The sequence below is a fragment of the Streptopelia decaocto genome (genome assembly GCF_964273445.1).
Source record: "Streptopelia decaocto genome assembly, chromosome: 9".
Lineage (NCBI taxonomy): Eukaryota > Metazoa > Chordata > Aves > Columbiformes > Columbidae > Streptopelia > Streptopelia decaocto.
The window spans coordinates 19,023,146-19,049,414 of record NC_138664.1 but is presented as its reverse complement, the minus strand read 5'-3'; the positions used below and the strand labels follow the sequence as shown (position 1 = coordinate 19,049,414).

At 39.7% G+C, this 26,269-nt stretch overlaps 1 protein-coding gene across 1 annotated transcript in view; it reads right to left on the bottom strand.

Moving 5' to 3' along the window:
• ACSBG1 (acyl-CoA synthetase bubblegum family member 1) overlaps positions 1 to 26,269 on the bottom strand; it is a 93,918-nt gene that overhangs the window by 20,258 nt on the left and 47,391 nt on the right. Inside the window, exons 15-19 of the mRNA XM_082061099.1 lie at positions 25,826 to 25,956; positions 23,910 to 23,965; positions 21,880 to 22,153; positions 21,126 to 21,252; positions 9,469 to 9,503 (exon numbers count right to left, since the gene is read on the bottom strand). Coding sequence (XP_081917225.1) covers positions 9,469 to 9,503; positions 21,126 to 21,252; positions 21,880 to 22,153; positions 23,910 to 23,965; positions 25,826 to 25,956 — 623 coding nt within the window. The remainder of the gene's footprint in view (positions 1 to 9,468; positions 9,504 to 21,125; positions 21,253 to 21,879; positions 22,154 to 23,909; positions 23,966 to 25,825; positions 25,957 to 26,269) is intronic.

Here is a 26,269-nt window from a genome sequence, read left to right as displayed (position 1 = left end):
TCAAAGAAAGGGCAGCTCTTCCCAGTTGCTGAATGACATTCCTGTTCTCTGGACAAAGGTTTAACCTCTTCAGAACATGCAGTATCACGGAAAAATTAACCCATCATTTCTTGTCCACAGCAATGAACACAACGTATTTATACTGAAATTAATCCAAACTCTGCAGTAGCTGAAAGGAGGAAGATTTTGTGTTGATAACTGCAAAGCACTTGGCAGAGCGATTGGGTTTTGTACTGTTATCTGACAACTGCCTCTCTTGTCCCACAGATACCAACTCATGTATGCCTTCCAGTGTATGCCAACAAAGGCACTGCTACTTTACTGCAGACAAGGCACCTACATTAACCGTAAAGAATATAGTGTGTCCACCTGATGGCATCATGGTAACTACAACCACCCAAGACTGACACCCTCTCTCTTATTGTGCTTTTCCTACTACTTCAGGCATTGAGGTTTTGCAATTCCTTTCAAGAATGATACTACTCTAGCACATTTACACCTCCATACAATGTAAATACACTCATTTCAGAAAGCATCTTTAAAAGATATTGACAGAATCCCTCAGAATGGATTAGGTTTTAGCTGAAAATGTTGCCATAGGACACAGAATCAAATCACATTGCTTTGGTTTGCTATCACTGATTATAATAAAACTAATTACTCTTTCCTTTCTGTAAGAAGTTACACACAGAAGCACTGAGCTGAACAACATCTGCTGACAGAACCCAATTTTTAGAATCAAAAAGGGAAACTTATGCCCAGGGACAGGAGGTAGGGAAAAAACAACCAAAACAAGAACTCCCCCTGCCAAACATCTTTACTGTAGCATATATATGTCCCTACCTATCCATGTTAACATGTAGTTTCTACACCTGTGTTCTCTTCAGAAACATCCACAATGCAGACAGGATTGATTTTTACAGAAATCTGTTAGGATAATATGTTTTCAGTCCATCCACTTGACGTTAAGACTTCCTTTTCTCTCTGGCGATGAGCAGAAAGGAATTGCAGGCACTAGTGAGTGGAGAGGCGCGCAGCAGCCTGCCCGGGGCTCAGCAGGACTCCGCTGCGCTTACCTGCGAGGTGGAGGATGGACACAAACGTGCAAGCAATGAGCAGAGCTGAGGGCAGCTCTCATAGCCTGTTCTCCTCCCGCTAACTCTTCCATTAGTTCTCCAAATCGCTCAATGATCTGTAGGTACAAGAGCTTTCCACCTGAGTGGATTTCACACTAAAGCATCCAAATGAGACTGTAGGAAGTGGCTATGATCCAGCTCCTGCAAACTAAATTACAGCAATAAAATATCACGTGGCACGATTAATATCACAATGAAAATGCCATAAGATATCTCTAGCTTAGGTTCCAAAACCAACATGCAGTATGTTGCACAAGCTCCATCGCCCTTTTAGTATATATACATACAAAAACCACCAACAAACGGAACAACAACAAAAAACAGTACCACCTTTTCCCACTGAAAGTCCTTTGCGCTGTAAAGTTCTTCAGGGACACCATGCACTGTCTTATGACAAGCTAAGCACTGGTTTGCCGGTCTCTCAGATGACCGGACTTTGCAGAAAACAGGTAGAAAACTAACAGAGCTGCCTCAGCCTCTTACAGGATCCTGAGAAAGCCACATATCACAGTAAAACACAGTCCCTTTTGCATCAGTGCTAACACCTCCCTTGTACAAGTACTAACATCTAAGAAAATGCAGTGAGGTTCAGGGAACGATGAGTTTGAAAATACAGAAGTTTTTTCAGTTGGCTCCTTGTTGTAAGTGACGGAGTTGCAACAGCAGAACTGCCTGTGCAAGTACATGGGGGTATACTTTTCTATTGAATTAATCCACTAAATAAAGGCAGAATAAGACTCCTGCAGGCAGCATAAGTTTTAAAATCAACTCGGCTGCCCATCAGCCAGTGAAAAATCAAAAAAAGAAAATCATAGAAACCACAGAACAACAGTACTGCACCCACAGCATACTTTTTGTTGATGCTGACTTTCATTCTACCACTTGTATTTTACATGGTAAAAAAGGTGGGTCAGAGTCTGTCCCCACTTCTTAAGGGAGTAATATCCTGGACTCAGCAAGGGTGACACTTGGTGGGTATTTGCTGGACGCAGCATGACTGGGATGTCTCCAAATTCATAACAGAGCCCTCAACTATACCTGTGTAGACCTGGAAAAAAAAAAGATTTCCAAGCTTACACCCTGCAGTGATTGTTTTAATTTACTGTTGAGCTTTGAGAGAAAGTCAGATTGTATTCAAGGTCACCAGTAGGTGTGTTAAAACACAGAGAAGCTCTTCCTTGGCTTGATATACATAAATCACCACCATTAAATGTGGTGCACATTACAGCCGGCTGGGCCGCCTTTGTAACAAGAACTGGGCACTAAAGGAGTGCTGAAAACAAAAGGTAAAAGCTTGTAATGGCTCATTGATTAGAAATAAGTAGAGGCTTTAAAGTGGCCTTTAGAACTGAACAAACATCTCACCAACTCTGGTCCTGCCTTCATAGTACCTGTCATTTGATTAATATTGTAGCAGGGAAACATTTTTATTTAGCAATATATAAAATATCCTATTTATTCCTAAATAACAGGAACACACTCAAACTTTAAGATCACAGTCAAGGCCATGCCAAAAAAGTAAATTCTAGATCACTCTGCATATTCACAGAAAATAAATAACAAAATGGCTTAAGTGGAACAATGAAGCAAAGCAGTGAGCGCCGATGGACAGTCCCAGAGGAGCTGACAGCCGTTGTGCCATGACCACAGAGACCAACTCTACAGAACAGAATAAACTCTGGCAGCAGCAGGTCTGTTGCTGTTCTGTTGGACTTTCAGTTATTCACCACAAGCAAAACTACAGGCTCTCGTCCAGATGCCAGGGTTGCATGGAACAGCTGGAGAAGGGCTTCTTGTAATCTGCAGGGAAGAACTGAGCGCTGCAGAGCCCAGCAGGAGCACTGACAAGTGTCTCCATAGCCCTGGAAACGGACAGAGCTGAGCGAGCAGCCCTGCTGAGCCCTGGAGACACACAGCGCGGGAAGCAGAAGCACCAGCATTCGAGATGGGATTGCACAGACTGCAGGGAAGAACACGTCATGCTGATGGGAACGGATTTACAGTGATGCTACAAAGGCCGTAGCCCCCCACCAATGCACACTGTTGGGGTGCACATACTCTCTTCTCCTATAGTTTTATTATTGCAGGTGTACAAATGTGTGATCGGAGAACTGGCAAACACATCCAGACAGACCTATATCCATACGTCAGCCACACACAGAGGAAAAGCTGCTATAGCTCAGAGAGTTCTTCAATCTGGGGCTGAGAAACTAAGGAAGGAGGGGCCTTCAGGGCTGTCTGCAACTGATAAGGGTCTCAGATTTATACCGTAAATTCACAAACTGCTTTTGTAACAACAGTTAAATGTTGCACATGGTAACTAAGACATAAATCTCTGTGCTACAGCAATTGCTCAGTGAATTATTGCTTCCAAGGATTCCAACAGTCTGTTAGAGAAAGGGCCCTACCATATGGCTGCAGCCAAAATTAGAGGAAGCTTGGTGAAGGCACCAGCCAGGAATGTCAGAGAGAAACTAGAAGCACAACTCACAAAATTGCCAGACTTCAACAAAAGAATGAAGAACAAAGAATAGTTGAAGGAAGAGTTGAAAGGTGAAAGATTTTTGTTACTTTTCTGTTACTGAAATGCCTTGTGCCTTCTTTGCTTTCCAGTTGAAGTTATTTTCATTATATCAATAAAATAAAATAACTGGACACAAATCAGATCTATAAAAAGGCAGCATAAGAAGAAGAGAAGGAGTGAATAGATGAGCCCTCTGCCAGCTTTTAGTAAACACACCAAGTGTTCTTTCACCTCTGCAATGCAAAATGAAACAGTACAAATTAAAGACAATACTAAATACCCTCCTAAACCATCTGCAGTAAAATTAAAAATAGATTCTGCATGAGCTGTTTTTGGCAGATGAGTGATAATAAACTTATTTTGAAAGATCTAGTCATACTTGAGAAGGCTTTGCCTTTCAATACATATAACTCTGCTGCCCACAGAACTATATGATGCATAGTAAATATAGATAAAAGCAGTTTATAGTGCTTCTTTCTGTTCAGATAGAAGCCCCTGTGTTTCGGTTTGTACCTGGTGCCCCTTGTCCCGTCACCAGGCTCTGTTGTCTTTGCACCCTCCAGATCCCAGGTCTCTTGGCCTTTCCTCATAGGAGAGATTCTCCAGTCCCCGAACCACCGCAGTGGCCCTTTGCCAGACTCTCTCCAGTAGCTCTGGCTCTCTCCTGTGTCAGGGAGCCCAGAACTGGACACGGTACAGCCGTACAGATCAACACCGAGAATGATTTTGTCCTCACCTAAGCCTAGCAAAACAGGTGCAACCTGACTAAAATAAAGCAAAGGAAAGCCTGATGGTGCAGGAGGTACAAGAATTGTCTAGAAGCCTTTTTTTCCCCATTCAAAGAGGATACAGAAACATTAACAAGAATACAAACAGCTCACAAGAAGATCAATAGCAGCTTCAGGATACACATTCTTCCTGTATGTAGTTTCTGGCACAAAATTCATGAAGATTCCCAATTGTATAGAGTTCTTCCAAACTTTACTCTCTTGGCAGACTCTCCTCACCACCCCCCCAAGCTGACAATATGGGCATCTCCCCCTTTTGCATATGAATCCCTAACTCTTTGAAAGATGGAATGTGTTAGAAAAACAGGAGCTGTGAGCCGTGTTCTAACCCTTGCGCCATCTGCACAGCAACGCGCTCCGCAGGGAGATGCATCTCCAGCAGTTTGCTGCGTTTGCTCCCTTATAAGGAAGGCTTTCCAGACACTTGGAGGACAGCACTGCTTATCCCCCCAGCCTCACGTTCAGGCAGCTTTCCGATCTAAAATCTAGCACAAAGCTGGACTGGCTAGAAGCACTCCTCTGCACCTCACCTTTCACCTGTCAAAAGTACACCAGCAACAGGCAGAGAAAAGAAATGCAACAGAATTACTCATCTTCCTCTACAAAAAGGTTCAAAGGTTTGTTGACTGTCCAGATGTTGCCCAGCTTGGTAATTTAGTGCTACGTTCCCCGCACAGGAGTTAAGCCAGTCTCAAGCTTTATATATGTTGTCCTCTTTGGCTAGGTCAGACATCCAAGAACACCTGTGTTTGAATGCTTGGGTATCTGCCAAACTGTGCTAGTCTACAGGGAGAAATAGAAACAGATCGGCTGGCTAGCAGATAAGCATTATTACTGGAGTAAAAGCTTGTCTGCTAGAAAATCAGATTTACAAAACTGAAGAAGATAAATACTGGCTGATAAGAGACAACTCAACCATTTGTTCCCGTTTACAACCACAAGAGAGGCACACTATATTAAACAGATTCATCACCATGAATCAAGTGCTTTTCCAGCCTTTCTTCATATGTCATTTTCTCCTCTTTTTCTTGATTCTCTCTACTGGACTTTTTCCCATTCAAAGCTTTTTTGAGTGGTGATGCCCAGAACTAGACAGTCTGTTCCTTCTGAGGTTCCACCAATGCTGGCTGGAATGGAATTGTCCCATTTTATATACAATACTGAGGTTAACACATCCTAGAACTACGTTTACCTTTTTTTTTGCAAGATTCTCAGGATGTTTTGTGGGTTTTGTTTGTTAAAATTATGCTCACTTTGCTTCAACCAACTAACCCTGTGCTACATTTTTTGCTACATTGCACTCTGCACTTCCAAACTTTTTTCAGCTCTTGGTACTCAGCTGTGTGAATTTCCTGTTGCTCATTTTGGATCTAATAATTTCTCTAATATACTGATCACTGTTGAAAAACTCTATCTCGACTGTCATAGTGTCTGAAACCCTCTTCACCTCAATGTTTCTTACCATTCTTACAAATTTTCTAAGTATGTTCAACAGTACCTTAGCCAAGAGGTCAGGGCACTTCTGCAGGTAGAAAAGGACTAACACATACAGAAATATATAAAAGCCTTTACAAAATAAAGATACATTGCATCATTTCTTCCCTCTTATCCACAAGAGCAGCCACTCAAAGGAAGAGAGATGCTTTGAATAAATGCACAGCGGCTGCCTCAGAGTACATATTATGGTCTAGGCACTTAGGAACTGGTTGTCTACCAGTGTGTTCTGGCATCTTTCCATACACCAAATTGTGTCCTGGCGTTAAGCACACAGGTCTCATTTCCACATTCTCCTTGCCTCTACTGCAGTCTAGCTTACTTTATTTTTTCCTAGATCCATTTTCATTATTCCGTGTTCATTTCTTCTTCACCTGAAATTCATAAATTCTACTGCTTCCTGATAATTTGCAAACTATCCACACCCAGATTATCAATCAAGAGAATGTGTCCTCAACTCCTTTGACCACAGCCAGTGTTTATATTGGTACCAGCATCAGCTTAAGACAAAGTCTTACATGTTCAAGTCAGGCTAAGCCAATCTAACACCTTACTGGTACTGAAATGCTATAATAAGTCTTGGTGTCTTGGTCTCCTCTCCTTTCCTCATTTTCAGCTGCATTTGCTCACTCCAGCTCTTGTGCCAGCTTTAACACTCAGCTGATCCCTTGGAGAGCTGATTCAGCTCATTAAACCAGCAGAAAATAGATTTGTTGTTGTTTAGGCTGTTTGATGGGCTGCTTCTCCTGTAGGGCCAGATAAAAGCACTTGGCCCATTTCAACTAATTGCAATCTCATGCTGGTTTACATCAGTTTAAAACTGATCTAAATTGGACCTGCCATATTCATCCCTTCAGCAGCACCTGCTAATTACTGGGGGGTTCATAATCCATTTTATTCATACTCAGTAAAACTTCAACTCAGACATGCACAAATACCTCTCGATTCTACTCTATTCCTTAGACAGCAATAGGTTTCAACAGTACATATACAGCAAATAAATGCTATTGATTGTCTTATCTGCCATATCATAAACTGATTACATATAGAGGTCCCAAAGAAGCAGAAACATCACACTGTGGGGATAAGGCAGAAGAGGAAATACAATGATTTCAAGTGACTGTTCTTTCTTTCATTATTTTAGGCCTTTACAGAACTACTCCATGATTTTATCCTTCTAAGCATTTTACATCAAACATTAATAAACAGTTTTGTATAGTGAAGTTTTCAAACAGATCATCTATTTTTCACCATCCATTAATCTAGTCTTTTACTCCAAGAATATATATTTTTCACAATCATATTCTAAGGTTGCACTGTTTCTCATATTTTTGGTTTTGCTCTTTTTGATACAGATAGGGTACAAAGTCAGGCAGGCAATGGCTCCTTTATCTCCTATACACAGTCCAGAAGCAGAAAAGTTTTTCTAGCCTACCATAAACAATGTAATTGAGTCTAAGTGCATGCTCTGTTCTCTTCCCAGGAAATAGATTGTTTCCTTAAAACTTCAGTTACTAAATACAAAATGTATTATTAGGCTTTCACAGTGCTCAAGCTGAGGTCCATTACATGTTTCTTATCGCAAGAAGCTACACTTCTATTTCACAATAAATTCTAACAGCTCTGGGCATTATCATTAGCATCACTCACGCCGTTTTATGTCAGCAAAGAGAGAAAAGCAAACCAAGATAAAATTATTACTTTACAGTTCTATGCTTTTTAGAGAAACAGAGCTTACTAAAAACCTGTCAGGGTTGTTTTAACTTAAATACTATTTGCCACATTCAACACTTCACTGTTCTTCAATTGTTGTACTTAAATGACCAGGTCTACCACATGACAATGGCACCTTTCAGAGATACCACAGGCCTCAAAAAAATATCCAAACCAGATTTTTCACTACTAAAAGGTACAATTAAGGTGAGTTTTAGCACACTGCATGTAAAAATAGTTTAAACTATCCTTACCAAGCACAGCTTGCAAACTAAACAGACAACAGAACTATTATCCTCACCAAATCACTTCTGATGTCTAAACTACAAAGTCTCTGTCATTCTGGACTTGCAGCTTCTTTTCTGAATCAATTATGATGACAAATTTTGTTTTTGCAAAAGGCAAACTAACAACATCACAGTCCTGACGTAACATACAATAACTATTTGTTTTTATTTAAGCTGCAGGGTCCCACAAACACAGTGACATCACTTTAGAGGTAACAATTATGCATCATTCCTAGAGGTTTGCAGCCGGAGAATGCTTTGCTAAAGGACTTACACCCATGCTGTTGTAATTCACTGCTGTGATGCCCAGACCCACTCCGAGGACCCCAGTATCTTTGTTGGAGCCAGCCTGCATTAAGCTTAGCTTATCTTTGGGCCAGCTATCAACTATCACTGTGCACATTCTGACCCATTCAGTCACGCTATCATGTATCAAAAAAGTACTCCAATGTGACTACATTTTAAACCATAACAAACCAAGACAAGAGGGACCCAAACCAAATTAAATCCTGGCTTGGGTAGTGATATCGTGATGTGCTCACTGCACAGTGGGCTCAGAGATGTTGTGCACTGCCGCGGAGCGAGCGCATCATTTCTCTGGGACTAATGAAAACAATGTGTGCAAGAAATTAGCTGAAGTGACACCTTTATTTTTTCAGCAAAAAAATAAAGCGCCCCACTCAAAGCCACACCATTAGTTTTTGCCCTGACAAAGTCACTGAACATCAGTCTTGTTGAGGTTTACAGCAACAGAGCAGAGGCAAAGAACATTTATCTCAGAGCCTGTCTTTTTATGATCTCAGTGCAGTTCCCAATGTTTATGGAAACAAACACTTTTTATGTCTGAGAAGCTATTCAAATTTGAGAATCCAGCACTGGGAGCTCCTGTGCCTAGGTACATACCACAGATCTGTTCTCACTCCCCAATGGGGCAAAAATCCTCCAGAAAAACAGGTGCTTTGACAGGATCTATGCCATAATTTTACAGATCCTTAATCCAAATAGTTAGAAGATGAAGCCATGACAGAATCCATGGCAATAAGTCAACATATACATGTGCAGAAATCACTTCAGTTTGGCTCAGTCCATCACTACCGGGGAAAAACAAGTCCAGACTATTGCAAGTAGGGCAAGTTCGTACAGAAACAAACTGCAGAGCACTGAGAATATTTAAGTTCCATCAGTTCTCCCCACACTTCAGTCCATACCAAAACCTGTACCGACTGAAGGACGTGCCCTCTTTGGTATAACTGAGCAGGAAAGCAGCAAATTCCTTGCATAGAGAACCACTGGTTCTCAGCTGTTCAATGCCTTAGCCCTAGAAAAGCCAATGACAGTGACATTAGGCCAATTACCATCTTTTTCCTTATATACATTTACATATTATAAGTGTATCTTGAGTCCGATCCTACACTCATTCATTCATGTAAAATAACTGGATTTATTTGGTTTCCTCACAAGTCACAAAGAAGATTTAGTCTCTTCAATATGAATCATGAAGGAAAAACATAATACAATTTACTTACCGAAGAATTTCTTTCCGAGTGAAGAATGTGCAATCCTGTTAAAAAACAAAACATGTTATTGTACTACAGAAATATTGAAAACAACTGCAAATAATTATTTTTCAACCTTTTGGGAGGAAACTCAGATCTGGCAGAAAAACATTCAATATATCACTTGTGGACCATCTGCTTTTGACTCAGAAAGCAATATATGCTATGAAATAACTCCGATATCCTAAGGACAGAACTATCAGTAAAAAATATTGTTAATGTGAAACTTCAGGAGGAAAAAAAGAGCTTGCTGAAATACCATACATAATACATTAATACTTCTCCATTGTGGAATGACCAGGAACAAAATTAAATCAAAAAGTGAGGTATAGGCCAAAAAACATTCAATAAATGGATCTAGAAATCTATAAATAACAAACAGATGAAGAAAACTATATTCTAACTTGGAGTATTCCTCTATTGGAGACAACTGATTACAAGTTACATGTTTATTTGTTATTAACTCTTTTTGCTAACAATTGCTGTACACTGTGGTCACTTTGGTGAAGGCTGCAAACTCCCATTGTCCATGGATAAAAGGACAACCCCTGGTCCAAACTGCAGGGAAACTCTTCAGCGTTCCCTGTGCTATCACAGAGTTTGAAATAACTTACTAGAATGCAAAGTAAAGCTGGTTGAACATCAAAGATGAGCTTACAAGTATTTGCTTGTGTTCTGAATGGCTCTGTGGTGGGACTGCATTTACACTGGTTTAATCCACTCTTTATGAACATCTGTGTTTTGCTAGAAGAATCATGCATTTCACAAAAGAATCATAATATAAGCAGTGAAATAGTTTGCATTTCATGTATTTCTACATCTGTCACAAAACAAGCTATATCTTCAGGTCCTGTGAGGGATCGTAACAATCAGTCCCATCCCATTAACAGAAATATCCCCTAATCCTCGCTATCTTATCTCAAATGCATTTAGGGCAAATTCTGCCCTGCATCCAAAACTATGAGCATTGGTGGCAATGAAATACCAGATCATCAGGTTAGAACACTGTTCAAGTAACAAATTCCGAGAATGTGCAGCTTCTTGTCTGAGCACTGGTGGTTGATGAGGGTGTACATATAGGTAACCACCAAACCACAAAATTCTTCCTGATCATCTACCTCTCTCACAGGCCACAGTGTGGTGTGCCAAGATATTTGCCTAACAATTCAGCTCTGAGTAGTTGAATGTAAACATATTTAAAATATATCATGCTTTTAAATCAGCTAGTAACAAGATAACAACAGACTTGGTAAGGCATACTTAGGAGTAAAGACAACTCCTACAACTCCCCCCGGTCCTGCTTTTCAGTCAGGTAGTTGAGAAGCGTTTCTTTCCTAAGCGGAGACTCATCCTGGGGGGAAAGCAGATGATGGCAGCTGGCTGAGGCAATCTTGTCTCGGGTATCCAGGTACGCTATCCGTCCCGCACAGTATCAATTATTGAGCTTGCTTGCCCTCGTCCGTATAAAGTGGCAGGAGAAGCAGCTCTTCCTTTAGTGTATCGTAGCAGAATAGTGTTACAAGGCACAACAGGAAGCACCTTGTGAGCTGCTGACACTGATGTCTCATTGTCTGGAACTGCACAAAGTGAAATAGGAGCCAGCTGGTTAAGTCTTCATTAATTCCGGCACACGAAACACTTAGGCTCAAACTGCCACTTAAGGATGCTTCATTTACTAATGAAAGGCAGGTGCAATCCCACAAATAATTGTAATGCTCTCCACAGCAATCATCCTGTAATTATATAGGCTTGAGAAAACAGCAGACACTTAACTAGAAAGCTGACAGGGAACTGATACGCAAATGGAGATAAAGATGAAAAAGAAAAGTTACCCTTTGCCGTCCAGAAATCATGCAAAATGCCACTGGAAGACACATTAAGAGGTCAGATAAACTTTAATTTGCTGAAGGCCCACAATTTTATTTTCTTTTTTAATCTGAGTCACCTCACATCTTCAACAACAAACACTGTCTGCCCTTACAAAATTTTTACTAATATAACCTAAACCCCACTGATATTGAAAACCTTTAAAAGAAAAGTAGTTGCAAGCACCTGTCTGCAGTATTCCAGCTATGCAACGACATGGAATTGTCTGTTAGGGATGAGGGGTGTCAAAAAAATCTACCATACTTTCACAGAGCACTTGCAGAGATCTTAAAGCTACTCAGGGTCAGAGTGGTGACTTGGCCCATAGTTTGGAGCCACAGCAAGATCTTACACACCGCTTAAGAAATGCTTTCCCATTAAGAAGCCAGTCTGGTCTTAAATGGGAAATGTAAAAGCCAGGGCTCCAAGCTCCCTCTGCAAGGCAAGTCCGGCCATCGCTGTCACTCCGCCCAGCTGCTTATTTCTGCCTCTTCCTTTCTGCAGGTTGCACATCAATGAGCGGCGTAACTGCACCAGAGAACTCCAAAGGAACTCATGTTTGGAAACTAATCTAGCAAAAATGGATTCATTTCCAGCTTGGATCATTTCCTTTCAGAATACAGCTTAGAATATAGCATTGGTAGTGCTGGTACAAAACATGAAGCTAAAGTAAGTATAAAATAAGTATAGCAGGAAAGAAGAGCAAAACTGCCCCTTTTTTCTTTTTTTAAAGCACAGCCTAAGTTGGATTAAAGTCACAATAGAACAGAGGGTCTAAATAACATAATTACATTTTATGGTTGCTGGAACTCCAGCAATTTAATTCCAATTTAATTAAAGAGTTTTGGCCAAAGAAACACGGAGGTGAATCATCCAATTTTCTTCTGGCTGCTTCATTCATACAGAAAATACAGAGTGATGCACAATAAATAGTAAACTAGCATGTTAAATTAACTCCCTCATAAAGAAAGGTGAAGTGAGTCCTGGAAAGCATTTGTAATTTATGCATATGATGACATTAATCTGCCTTCAAGTCAGAGATATCATAGAACACATTTGCTATTATGGGGATCATAACTGAGTTTATTACGAACTTTAAAAGCAACCTACTTATTCTGTTTGCACACTGAAGTCTTTGGGAGTTCTGCTAAAAAAGCACAAACTATATACTGAACAAATAAATGTCACCGGAGTTGTCATAATTTTTACAAATTCAAGATTTCTGGCAAGAATTTATCCTGAGAATCGTTGTTTTTATTTCTAATGCTATACAATAGCCCGAAAAACCCCTAACAGGAGGCCCCTTGTGGCTTTTAGGTTATTTAGAATAGAGGGTTTGCCTTCACAGCTCACTCAGTCCAGCCCCTGAGAAAATTCATGCTCCTTTTCCAAGATCAGCTGTTCCACTCCATCTGCTCTTGTGCCCTTAATAACCAAGTTAATTAGGAGAACAGGAGAATAAAGGAGCACTGCTGATTTTTTGGAGGTTAAGATATCACTTAAACAAACCTGCAATTATCCACCTAACTTCCTTATGTCCTGCAAAGTGAATAAAATAAAGCAAGCAGAAAATTTCTCTTTTATTTCAATGAGCTCATTAGCTTGTATAATGGGATTTGGTTCTCAGATTTGGCATTTAGGCAACTTAACTGGTTCTTTAAAAATATTGTGCAGAGAAGAGAGTCAGCTTGTGTATGTAGTTTCTATCAGTAGTTTTGCTGTTCTTTGCTGGTAGCGTGACTTTCTGTAAGTCACTCAATGTTGCTTATAAATCAGGACTAATGGCCTCTGCCCTTAAAATTCCCTTTATAAAAGAGCAGAATGTTCAGGCTGTTAGAAGAATTATTTGATTTCCTACATCAGGTGAATGCAAGTTTAGGGCAGAAGAGGAACAGACTGAAACATGGTGGCCCACCACCTTTTCCACAGGTCTGTCAGACTGGAAACTCCCACGCTGCTTCTGCTTTACGTTTAGTTCTACAGGGATATGAACAAAATATAGACTAGAGGTAACTATGCTGAGAGCGCTGATACTTAACGTGACGTAAAGTGCACACATGCGGTGTAACGCGAGGTGTGGCTCCAGAATCAGAGCATGTGTCATTAGTTATGTTGGATCTGTCAGTGACACCGGGGCGCAGCGGGCAGATCATGAATGGCAGCAGAGTCCACTGAATGAAACTTTATCATTTACCACTTTTAGAAGCAAATGTCATTGTGCATAAAGCAGAGTTTTCAAATCTCACATAGATAAGCAAAACACTTTTCCACAGAAAGGGAAGAAGAAAAACTGGAGAAAGGAAAAATTAGAATGAAATAATAGCAATGATCAAGTATGCAAAGCTACTGTGAAATAATATTTCTTAAACCCATCCAATGCATATTTCTCCTCTAAGACGATACATAATTAATTCTGCCTTTTATATGTATAGTTTCATAAGGGCAGGTTTATTCTGGTCCTGCAACAGCTCCATTGGAAAGTTCTATAAATAAAGAAATAACAAAATTCTTAGCAACAAAAAAATCACTCAAAAATAATTAAAAAACCCAAACACAACAACAACAAAACCACCCCACACCAACAAAACCTCAAACAAAAGCTAGCAAGCCACATATAAAGTGAACCAATGACTAACAGGAATTTTGACAATATCCTCAAGGCAAGACAAATTTGATCCACATAGCTGTCTTACTGAGCAGCTCTGAATAAGTAAGAAGTACTCAATGCTGAAACATTTTGAATGTTAATATTTCAAACTACTTATTTCAGGGGTTTCTTTTTAAAAATCACAAATGATGTTTTGTACTGTGCCAACAGTACATGTGTATAAGAACATTTAATCAAAACACCATAAAAACATCATCCTATGAAGGAGTCGAAAAGGTGCTGCATTAGAAGCAAATGTATTTTTCATATCAGATCTATTATTCACTCCATTCTGGTAAAATGTTATAAATGCGATGCTTTTCTTCCAGTTGCCATGCAACTAAGACGGATAGAGAGTTGTGCAAGACTGAATCGGCAAGATACTTCAGTATTTTCATCACTGTAAAAATAGGGTTACTGGAAGCCAGTGAGACTAGCACCGGTCTTTAAGTTGCAGAGCTGTGCAAGTACTTTAGCGAATCCTAGCGAAGGCACTAAAAAAAATCCTGTCAGAGTTAGTATCTGCATTAATACTGGTATTGATATGTGGACTTTTACCTTGCAAAATGCTGGTTGCATCAGGATGTCAATGGAGATTTTACCATCCAGCTTATCATTATTTGTATTCATGTGTATTTTAGAACCACAGCCAGAACAACTAAAAAGCCTACTGAGTTTTGAGAGGAAAAATCTGCAGCTATAAGCACCAGTTTATATATTTATAGTGCAACATGGGAGTAAAAACAGACATTAGCAAGGGCTGAGGAAGAAACACACTGTCACCAAATGTAATTTTGCTCAATCTATGTATGCACCAAATGGTAACATGAAACCAGAATCTGACTAGAAGATAATTGCACAAAACCCTCGTTCCATTATTATGCTGCTTACAATTTGCACATCAACAGCAATATCTTATCAAACTGAAAAGTAGTTTTTACATAAGACCCTTGACAACCTGTGAAGACACTTTTTTTGTATCCTTGCAAAGGTTCATTTTCAGAGATCCTGGTTAAGTCAAGCATAGCTTTTTAAATCAAAAGATAACTCAATGCTCTAGTTTCACTTTATAAATGGCATTTCTCAACAGATCATAACATCACTTGTCTCATCTGCTTTTGTGTAAGTGTCATGAAATATAGTTGAATCCCACTTTGACTAGAATTTTGATAAAAGAAGTTACTTTGAGTAATAGACAAATTCTTGTGTAAAAGTCGTTATTTCATATTACTATCTTTTATTGCAAAATTCCCTACAAGACAGCAGGATAAACACCAGTTTCTTTTGAGGCTGCATTAAATAATGCAAATAACCCATTAGTGAACAAATACAAAAAGAAATGGCTTGCAATAAAACCAGTAATATCTGATAGAAAATATTTGTGCCCTATATTCTTTAAGTTCTGTCTATAAAGAAAAGAATAGAGTCAAGTTGGTATCAAATTCAGACCACTAATTCGAGTAACCCGAGGAAAGGCAATGAGATTGATTGAACAGATTGTCCGTACCCCAAGCACAGCTTCTGTGCCTTTCCTATTCAGTATAGCTGTCTCTCAGTGAGAAATGCACTGCACTGAGGCCAATATACAGCTCTGACGTCACTTTATTGTATACCTTGATTTTCTATTGCTCCGAGCACCTTTATACAGCATCACTCAAAAAAATCCTCTAAAATTCCTGTTTGTTTTCTTTCCTCATTATGAGGCCTGACCTCTAAAATCTGCAGACAACTTTTAATAGCTTAGCTTTAAAATGTTCTTTGATTGCAATGAAATACATCTTTCTTGCTGATTAATACTTACCCTTTCCCTAACCAGACCTTGGTTAGATTTTGCATTTTATGGAAAAAAACCCAAACAAACCCCAAACAAAACAGTCAAGTACTCGAAGAGCATAAGAAGCAGAAATTCCCAGCAGAACTGGTTTTCTTGCAAGGCTAACTTCTTAAATGAGGTGAATCTTAACAAGGAAACCAATGTTTGCAAAAGCCTCATTTCCAAACCATTTCACTAAGCTTATGAAAATATAAAGAGTTGCCAACTAGAACTCTATCTTAATAACAGGTGATGTGACAAGGCATTATGAGATTTGCAGCTTTCCAGTCTTTCTTTAGATAATTTGCCTCTACCTACTCTGAATCAAAAAAAAAAGCCATGAGAGGTTCAATGCTATCAAGTCCCACGATGTATCTCTCTCAGAGTTTCAACCAGCCACTCATCAGCAGTCTTAAAGAAGAGTATTTAAAATACCTGTCTATTAAAAATGTTGAGGTCATCTTGTGGGTGACCAGATTTACAGTTATTTCATTTAAATGGAAAGGTTCAGCTAAGAAGTGAGTCTTCAATATGACAGTTTATACACAAAGTTTACACAGGGGCGTTTCAGAAAGTTTTAGACAAATCACATAGGGTTTTTTTTCATTAATATCATACTAATGATCTGGCATTTATGTATGCTAGCTCTTCAAGCAGCTGATGTAGCTTAATCTCTACTCCTGAAAATCAAAGCCACGTATATATGGGTTTACCATATTTTAAGCACATTAACATGTGTCACTTTTCCATCTTCCTTTACTTATCAGCAGTGTTTCCAATGGAACAAGTGCTTAAACATAATGCATTAAAAAAGAAAAATCACTACTAAAGTAGCATTCAGGTGCTCTGAGCAATTCATGTTAAAGAAAAATGCTGGAAGTTACAACCAGATAGCACAATAGGCAAAAATATACTTAAATGAAGAAATACGTCTAACCAGGAGGGCAGTGAGCTTTGACCAGTCTTCTAATAGGAACTGTGGGGATTTTTTTTAATCTATTTTACAAAAAGGATTAAGTTGACACTTTAGCTTCTGCCATACTGATACTATGGATTCTGTAACCCTGGGCATTTTTGTAAGGAATACAGCACCAACTCTCAGACATACAAATTCACAAGAAGTTGCCTAGTTCTCATTTCAGGAAAAAATGTAAAGCAATGATCCATTTTAAAAGCACTTTCTATGTAGAAGCCTGTCTGTACATTGGGGTACAGAGTGCACAAGAAGCTGTTGCAAAGTGGACTCTAGCACAGATTGGTTTATTTTGGTCCAGTGTTCAGAAGATGCATTTTAAAAATTATGGAACTGTCACCCCACTCTCCCCTTCTCCGTTCTGATGGAATTCACTATCCTAAAAAGGCAGAGAAAAGCAACTCCAAATCGAACAGCTCCGTTGGTATTACAGCACCTGCATACCCCCCGAATGCCGAGGAGAGGTGAGCTCTGTGTGTGGGCAGCTACAGCAGCGACCCCAGGATTTTCCCGTTTAGAAGATCCCAGAGGTTGCAATAACTAACAGATCATAGGGAAACCACCAACAAAACAAGGACTTTGTCTGGTTGTTTACAACAGGAGGTTAATACTCCTTCCTGACAAAATTCTGGAAGTTATTGTCCTCAAACTTGTTATTTTATTGTACTTCCCATATATAACAAGTGCTATTACTAGTCAAAAATTATCCAGCACTATACTAATGAACTACAAGTCCTTCTGTAACAGAGAAATCCCAGAGGCTCAGTGCACTAGGCCCAACTCCTGCCAGGCTCTGAGATCAATTACCCGGCGTTATGAAAGCAGGGGCTGCAAAAGCCATTAGAGAAAGGCAATTTCTACATGAGGAGTAGTGAATTAGGGATGACATTTCAGCTCTTGCATTTGCCAGGGTATGTCAAGAAGACAACATTAATTACATTTGGATTTTGTTTTGTTTCACTGCAGTTGGGCTCTGTTCTGTGTTCACTTTCATTGGTAATGGGAAGGCAGACACTGGTGTTTTCCAGGTCTTTGATTTCCCTCTCGCCTATTCAGCAGGGATGTAAAAAAGCCTTTTTGGATCTCAGACTACTAAGTCTAAAACCACTTAGACTAATATATTACAGTGACAGACTGCTGGTGAGGGTGAGATGTGTGACAAACTGGAAATTAAAGAAGCTCCATTTTCACATTTCCTATAATCACAAGGAAAAGGCTAGGCATTTAATAAAAAGCATGTAATTTAGGCCTTATTTTCAGCATGGCATAACATTTAAAAGCATTTTAGTTTATATCACCAGCCTGACTCCCTGTGGCTAAATATCTACACCTGTAAAAAGTCCATGTCAACAGTAACTCCAAAGAAAATTAGATTTTAAAATGATACTTTCTACTTCAAGGGCCTGAGTCAAAGATCCTGAAGGTAAAAAGAAAGTTATCTACTTTTTTGTGCACTGGATCTGTCCTTTGGTTATCATGAGATAAAGTAAATCTTGATTTCCTGTGCTGTTCATTCTATGTTTACCACTACGTATAAGAAACAGAGCAATGCAGCCAGCCCTGTCTGCATCTCATAAGAAGAAGTCAGCTGCCCCTGTCTTCAGCACACGTCTATTCAATATATCGCCCCACCGTATTTTCAGAAACTTGTTCCAGGTGCCCACTGGGCAGATAGCTTCCCGCAACCCATTTCAGTAAAATTCAGTGTGCTAAAACATGACTGAAAACTGGGAATTATTTTGTTTTCACACTACTGAAAATTCAATCGATACAATCAGAATAAAGAAGTACCAACAAGCTATCCCTGGGCATAAAACACATACTACTTCTGTCAAGGCGAGAAACTGCTATCCAGGAGTGGATGCAAGCATAAGGATACCTATTCTGGAATTACATTAAGCATATTCCTCTGACTTAGTCTTAGAAGAAGTTAAATTAGACAAGACTTTTTTTTTTTTCCCCTCTTTTCCAGTCTACTGACAGCAAAGGTATCAGGTAGAGAAAAAGAGGTAACTGCTACACTTTCTCCTTTACAAAACACTCAGAAAGATTCTACTAAAAACCCCCTTGTCAAGCTAGTCAAAGTCTTTATCCTACTTACTAGTCCAGACACTGAAGATTTGACTCCTTTCCCTGTATACAGAGAAGGGAATCAAACTGAGTATATTTAACAACCCAGCCTCAGAAGAATATTACAATTGCTAGAAGGAACAGTGGAATATATGCATGCAGGCTACAAATGAAGCTTACATTTATATTTGGAAAAAAAAAAAAACAAACTCCCCTAAAAAAACCCAAACAATCCAACCAAATAAAACACACCCCGCACATATGAGGATTAGTTCTTTCCTTCCTCTAATACAAACTAAGATATCTTACCTGGTAGGCATCTAGCTGTTCATCAGTAAATATCGTTTGCTTATTACCCATCTTAAATCAGGAATTCTTCTTCTGTGCAAATGCATCCCATTAGAAGTTGCTGGATTCTTCTGTATTGTAGGCATTTAGAGCACGTATACTCCGTGAATGTGCCGAAAAAATCCCACAGCCTGCATTGAACTGGTTTTGATTGTACCTGTCCAACGAGGAAGGACGCAGTACTGGGAAATCTTTGCAAAGCCTTGACTTGAGTGTGCCGGGAAGGAAAGTGTCACAGTGACAGGCAGGTGTCGCCCAGACCCAGTCATGCCATTCTCCCCCTTTTCAGATGCTTTTCTAAGAGGCTCACAGAGCTTTGATGACATAAAAACAGAGCAGCCAGTACTAGAAGAAATCGGCGCTCTGCTGCCTCCGTGTCTCCCTCACTTGTTCTCCCTGCGTCTTCAGAGCGCTCCTGCTCACAATCTTCATGTTTTAGAGCAGCTTTGCGTCACCCGACAACGCTTGGTAGCGCAGTCATGTTACACACCCACAGCGCAAATCTGGGCACTAGCAAAACGGATTAGCAGAGAAAATATTTCTGCAGCTGCTCTCCCCACAGTTAAAAGCACATCCCAGCCAGTGCCTGGATCCGAGCTGTACCAGGCTGCCAGTGTTAACACAGCTGGATGGAGGCTCCAAGGTGCCCAAAGCGTCCCCACAACATCGCAGGTGCCACGGGGGCTCCACGGTGAATGCATATGTCTGTACTGTGGCTGCAACCAGCTCTGGCTACCAAGGATGCGAGCTCACACCAGAGGTACCAAGCTCCAGGGACACCAGTAAAATGTGAAAACTCCTTCTCACATTAAGTAAGTCGATTTAAAAAAAGAAAATCAGGAAGATTAAAGTAGTTTACATAGATGTTAATCTGACTCCTTCAGCTCAGGCAAGCACAGCTGGAAAGAAAATAAATGTTACAATAGCCTAAAGCAAAGGTAGAAAGTACCACTAGAGGGCTCACTGCATTGTAAAGCAATACAACCCTATTGCCGTATGTCTGGGAAAATAAAAGAAGAAATAAAAGAGCATGTAAACGATGCGGGCAGACAAAAACTTATAAACTCGAACAAAATTATACTACCTAACACCTGCACAAGGATGAGCTCTCATAACAACGGTAGGAAGAAGGCTGAGTGAGGAAGGAACAGGAAGGGAAGACCTTTAATGCATAAAGTTTCTCTAGGCGGCTCACGTCCCATTTGTGCGCACAGGAACAGGACAGGGTAGAATTCCTACCTTCTTTATTCAAGGACATTCTTGGCAACATTCTGCAGAAGCAATTCTATATTAGCTCTGCTAATGTCATTATTTCCTCAGCAAGTTAGCATGTTTAATAAAAACATCTGGAGAATTCTCATGCTTTTTCCTACAACTTCTAATGATCCTGACCCAATAACAACATTGGCTAATACTTCAATTTGCCTGGCATATAACAAAGAATAAACATTTAACAATAATACTGAAAGTAAATTTATTGTATACAGTAAAAATATCCTATGAAGTGTGCTGGATATGTAGAAAAACAGTGAAGAACTGCTGAACTGCAGACAGTTCTAAGGGATCATTATTTAGAGTGTAACATTTGGAAATGAAGATGTGATTAGCTGCAAACCAGCACTGCCCTGAGCTACAAAACCACAATGTATTACCATATACACATATATGGCTAGGATGAGAAAGTATTCAACAAGGGTTATTAGTGATAAGCAAACATCAGAATTTTAACAGTGAAGGAAACTGATTGTACCTACACAATATACAGTAGCACCATTTCACAGTAAGGAGGAAGTGACAGTTGTAAGGACAATATAAACTCTGAATGACCTACCAGCAGATCAAGAGTGCAGCAAGCACCTATTCAAACATCAGACGGCTGAATCGACTATTTGCCACATGGCCAAACTGACCTGTTTTTCTAGCCAGTAGTGTCGTGGGGTTTTTTTTCTTTTCCCCAAGGTATGGTGGCATTGGATTCTTGTTACATTCCAAAAGATTCTCCACAAGTAAGAATGTAAAGAAGAAAACACACCAAATCTGCAAAATACAGTATTTCAGTTTATTAAAAGTGCTGTTTTAACATGTTTGTGGGTTTTTTTAATCCAAAAACAACAATCCACAAGGACCCTTTGAGATTAAGAATTTCCACAGTTCTGAAAGTCCTTACACACCCTCAACTCTGAATAAGCTGCATCATTGTCTTTAGTGGTTACACACATAACCAAGCATGTTTCTCATCTATGATCTGGTGCTACTGAAATGCAAGAGCTACCAGTTGTTCTCAGTCAGACCAGACCAACACTTGTCAAGTGATTTACATGAAATAGCACTCCATTTGCAGCCAGCTAATTCAAAGTGCCTGTCTATGCAAACCTGATTAAATATAAAGCCCAAATTATCCATAATACCATTACATACAAGTGAATTGACACCACGGGTGGACTTGGCTCCATATATTTTAATATTGTGATTCTGTAAACTTAACAGTATTCTTCCAGTCAAAAGACTGACATCTCATTTCTTCCTTTTTTCACCTGCTTTTATATTCCTGGGTGGCTGGCCCCACTGTATCCTAGATGACACACATATCAGCTACTCTCTCTCTTTAGAATCAAAATAATAAAAAGCAGAAGGGCTAAATGGAAAGCACCAACTAAGTAAGACTTGTGGTTACAAAGTAGGTCAGAGGTTGAAATCCTGAGGTTTGCAGACATATTCCTGTTTATTCCTTTGGGCCTGGCTTTCCACACTGCCACCTCCACTTTTCTCTTGCATATTAGAAAACACTTTGGTTTTTCTCTGATGTAGAGAAATTCTGCAGGAAAACTGGTATGGCTAAAAGAGCTGATTGATTTAAAAGAAAGACTCAGCTTACTAAGGGAATGGCACCCACTGAGTACCCAGCCAGAAAATAAACTTCCATTTTTACTTCCATACTCTGAAGGGTATTTTTATTAGCAAATAAAAGTTAAAGTAAAATGCACAGATTTTTTAAAAGAGGATTCAACTACTGATTGTTGAGGGTTCCACTATACTAGCTAGCTCTTCTCAAGCATACTGCAGTGGTAACTATATTTCACTGCATAATTGTCTTGCTATATAACTAGGTAAAATTTAATGACAGTATAATGCACAAGCTTTTTCACTCCTATCTCTGTGTATCAAAGAACAGATAATTCTCCAGCTGGCTCTTTTTCACCTCTTCTATCTGTTTGTATTTAAAGATTAGTTTTGTTTGCCAGTTGGGTGTTAAGAAATATCTACTGCAACAGATCAATACTCTTCTATGTGCACAGCAAGAGCTGACCTTACTGCTATCAGTACTGGTCTTTCATCACACTTTACTGTATTTCAATGTCTCTAAACTGTTTGTCAAAGCAAGTAATTTTCAGCTATTAGCAACACGCAGCACATACTTGCAATCAATTGCAAAGTTTATTAAGGGGAAGAGTATATATACAATAATCTTGCCATTACAGTGTCCGTTATACTAGAGAACATCCTTAAGTAGCAACTCTTCACCTGCTGTAATAGTTTAATGTATGGAGCAGAAAATATACTGCCAACTTTGTACACCAGATTTAATATTTTATAGCAAGATGGCTGTCAGCTGCAACAGCTTAACACCGCCTAAGGCTGGAATTGAACCCCAGCTGCAGAGACATTACCACAGCCGCAGCTCAAGGAGTGGGACAAATCCCGCTGGCTCCCCTGCGTGCCTCCCGTGCAGCCGCTGCTCTGAACCACTGCTGCTACACCAGGGGACTGGGCTCTGGTTTACTAGTACAGGTGTCAGTTCAATAACCTCCAACAGACAGGTCATACTACCTTAAATTGCCTCTGTAAATTATGCAGTGAGAATTTGACTGTGGTTTAAGCATGGAAGCTCTTATTCCTCAAAGGAAGGTCAAGCTACTACGAACAGAGATCACTTTACCTGTTAACGAGAGGATCCACACGGAGTTTCAACAACGAAGCTGCATATCTGCTGCCTTCACTGCTCAGGTTGATTTGCTACAACTTTTAATTGGGGAAAAAGAACCTGCAAGATTTCATGCCCTCTGCACTCAGTATTCCAACAATTTCTCTCCCCCACCAATGTTTCCTTGGAGATGAGCTCTTCCTAAAGATCCACTCTGTCAGCAAAAAGAATAGTTTTGATCTAGAAGGGCTGCTTGTACATTTATTCTGTTGCTACTTTCCATGAGTCATTAGGGCCCCCTTCTGCTGCAATGATCACTACTTGCAACAATTATAAGGGGAAAAGTTCTGTCCCTCCAGATGCTGCAGAAATTCCCCGCAAGTCTTTGAGGCTTGTTTTATTTACTTGAGAGTTATTAACAATTCTGTTTGCTCACAGGTAAATGAGGAATAATTATGTTTACCTACAGTAGGTGCTGTGGAGATAAAATAATTTAAATGCTTGTGAGTTCTTTAAACAGAGATGCTACAGAGCTACAAAACATGACCATTGTAATATGCTACACAAACTGTCAGAACTTGCCACCTCTTTAACAGTTATTGCAAACTATAAATAAAAAATGAACTGTAAATACACGGTTAGAAAACAGAAATCCTAAAGCAAGTGAAAATGCCTGTTTGATGCTACTGCAGTGGATGAAAAAGTTACTTTTCCAGCACCTGAGCAAGAGGAGGATGCTCAGACGCCACTAGATTTGTCTGGAAGCACTAACCTATAGGAGAATGTTTCATGGGACTGAGCCCTGTCTTATGAACGAGTAAAGGGAACCTGAGAAAGATGCAAAATTAAGGGCCCTCAAGCCGATGAAAGATGCTGAGTATCTGACTAAATTGTATTTGTTACGATGGGACGAACTTTCTGTAGAGGCTTTTTGACGCTAAAGGAAACAAACAGAAAGGAAAATCTTGTGCCAGATTTGTTTGGTTTATGATCTTATCTATCTTAATGAAACACACTATCTTAGAGGATGGAAGTTTCCATCTGCATTTCATTAAGCCTAATTTATCCATAAATAAATGAAGTAAAAATTACCTTTAAAAAAAAAAAAATAGATGCTTTGCACAAGACAAAGTTTCCTAAGCAGACTGAATTTAATATAATTAATTTCCTCACATGGAGTCTCAGTACAGTGATCACTAGGGAAAAGAAACTACTGCTATCTATATAGGCACCTTTTTTTAGGCAGAGTAACTACTGACAGTTTTATTACTGTGTTGTTTAGCCCTTTTCAAACCCAAATGAGCCCCTATTAATGGCTTATTATTGTAGTATTATTATGGTAGCACCTATAAGACACAGATCAGAAACCTGTTGCAATAGCTGTTGAAAATATATGTAAAAAATAACTTCTCCCCAATTTCTCCCCTCTCCCCCTCGGTGTAAACCCAGAAAGTACATGCAGATACAGTCAGAAAATACAAGTATATTCACATTGTTTTCTAATCAGTGTAGTATAGCACATAACCAGCTTAACATTTATGGAGTCCTTTGGTAAGCATCACAACAAAAGAAACAAGAAATATAAAGAAATCAGTATAACAAATCTATATGCCTCATGGGAAACAATACAGTAAAAACATGGAAAATTTAGCTATAATACTATGTCCTAGAGACATCATAGGTAAATCTGAGCCGGGAGCAAGCCTCAGTTTACAAGAGGGAGAAAGAAAAACAGAGAATAGGACACGGAAGCTGTGGGAAGTAAATACAGCACAACAAAAGAGCCAACGGGTGCAAAGTACAATCAAGATTTGAACAAAAAAAGTTATTTTACAGAAACATTACAGATATCTACAGGGCCAATTTAGATTTTGAAGACTACGGTAAAAAACCAGCAGTATCTAACAGAACTATCAAGAGAACTCTGCCAACTATTCTCAATTCAAACCACTATCAAAAATAAAACACACACAGATTAGGGTGTTTCAGCAGGGGAAAAATGTGAGTTTCACTGGTACCCTATCATGAAAAAAAAAGAAGAGTAAGTGACCCCCTGAAAATAGAGGCTACTAATGCTGTATATTGTCAAACATCAATTCTGATAATTTCTACTCATGCTTTCAAGACAAGAGCAAACCAAGGACACAATCGCAGCCCTTAGTTTTCAAGCACATACAGGACAGAGGTAACTAAATGGAAATCCTGCGAGTAATCTGATAACTATCACCGAAAACCGTAACAAAATTACACTGAGACAGAAGCCAAATATTTATGTTGGCAAAGAAGTGTAAGAAACCAAAGGTAGTTTTCCTCTTCTTTTAAATTTACACTTTAAGGATGTATTAGACTCACGTTTAAATCACTCTTCGCAGCCACTGAGTTTTGAAATTCAGTCTTGATTTTGTATCAAAGCTAAGAGTATAATTTATTCCTAAGATTAATTGTCCAAATTGACACCAAAACAGTTGACATAAACTGACTGAACACAGTCTCAAGCAATGGCAACACTGTTATTCAGCCATATCATAAGAAAGAGTCTCTGCATCACTATTTGTCTAAGCAGATCACCCAGGAGCTGGAAGTATTGTCACCACTTCACAGGGAGGAAAATCTTTTCGAAGTCAGAGCTCAAACTGCCTTAGTTCCAGCTTGGTGCTTTACCCTCAACAACATCCCGAGCTACCTCACCGCCCTTCAGCATAGAAAATAAGAATTTCTTCACCGCCTTCGGCGGGACACCGAGACAGCCGCCCCAACCCCTGCTCCCGCGGCAGCCGCAGCGCCGCCCCCGCCGCGCAGGGACACGACATCGTCAGCAACTTTCCAAAATAAAGACACAAGTCCCTCAAAAAATTAAGGCAAACCTAAATTTTGAACTGCCCTTATTTCAACACCTTTGCTTTTTAACACCTTAAAGTGCATGGCGTCTTAGTCGCTGCAACAAATACCTCGCACTTTTAATGAGAACTCATTTTTTTTCCTCCTGGGAACGATCCGATTCGAGAAGTTGAGACTTTATAAAAGCATCAAACGTATCAAGACTGCGAAACTGCTTTTGTGTGCCGCTACGTGGCTGCCACAGCGGTACCTCCTCAGCCCCGCAGCCGGGGCTCCGCTCCCCGCCCCGCCCCG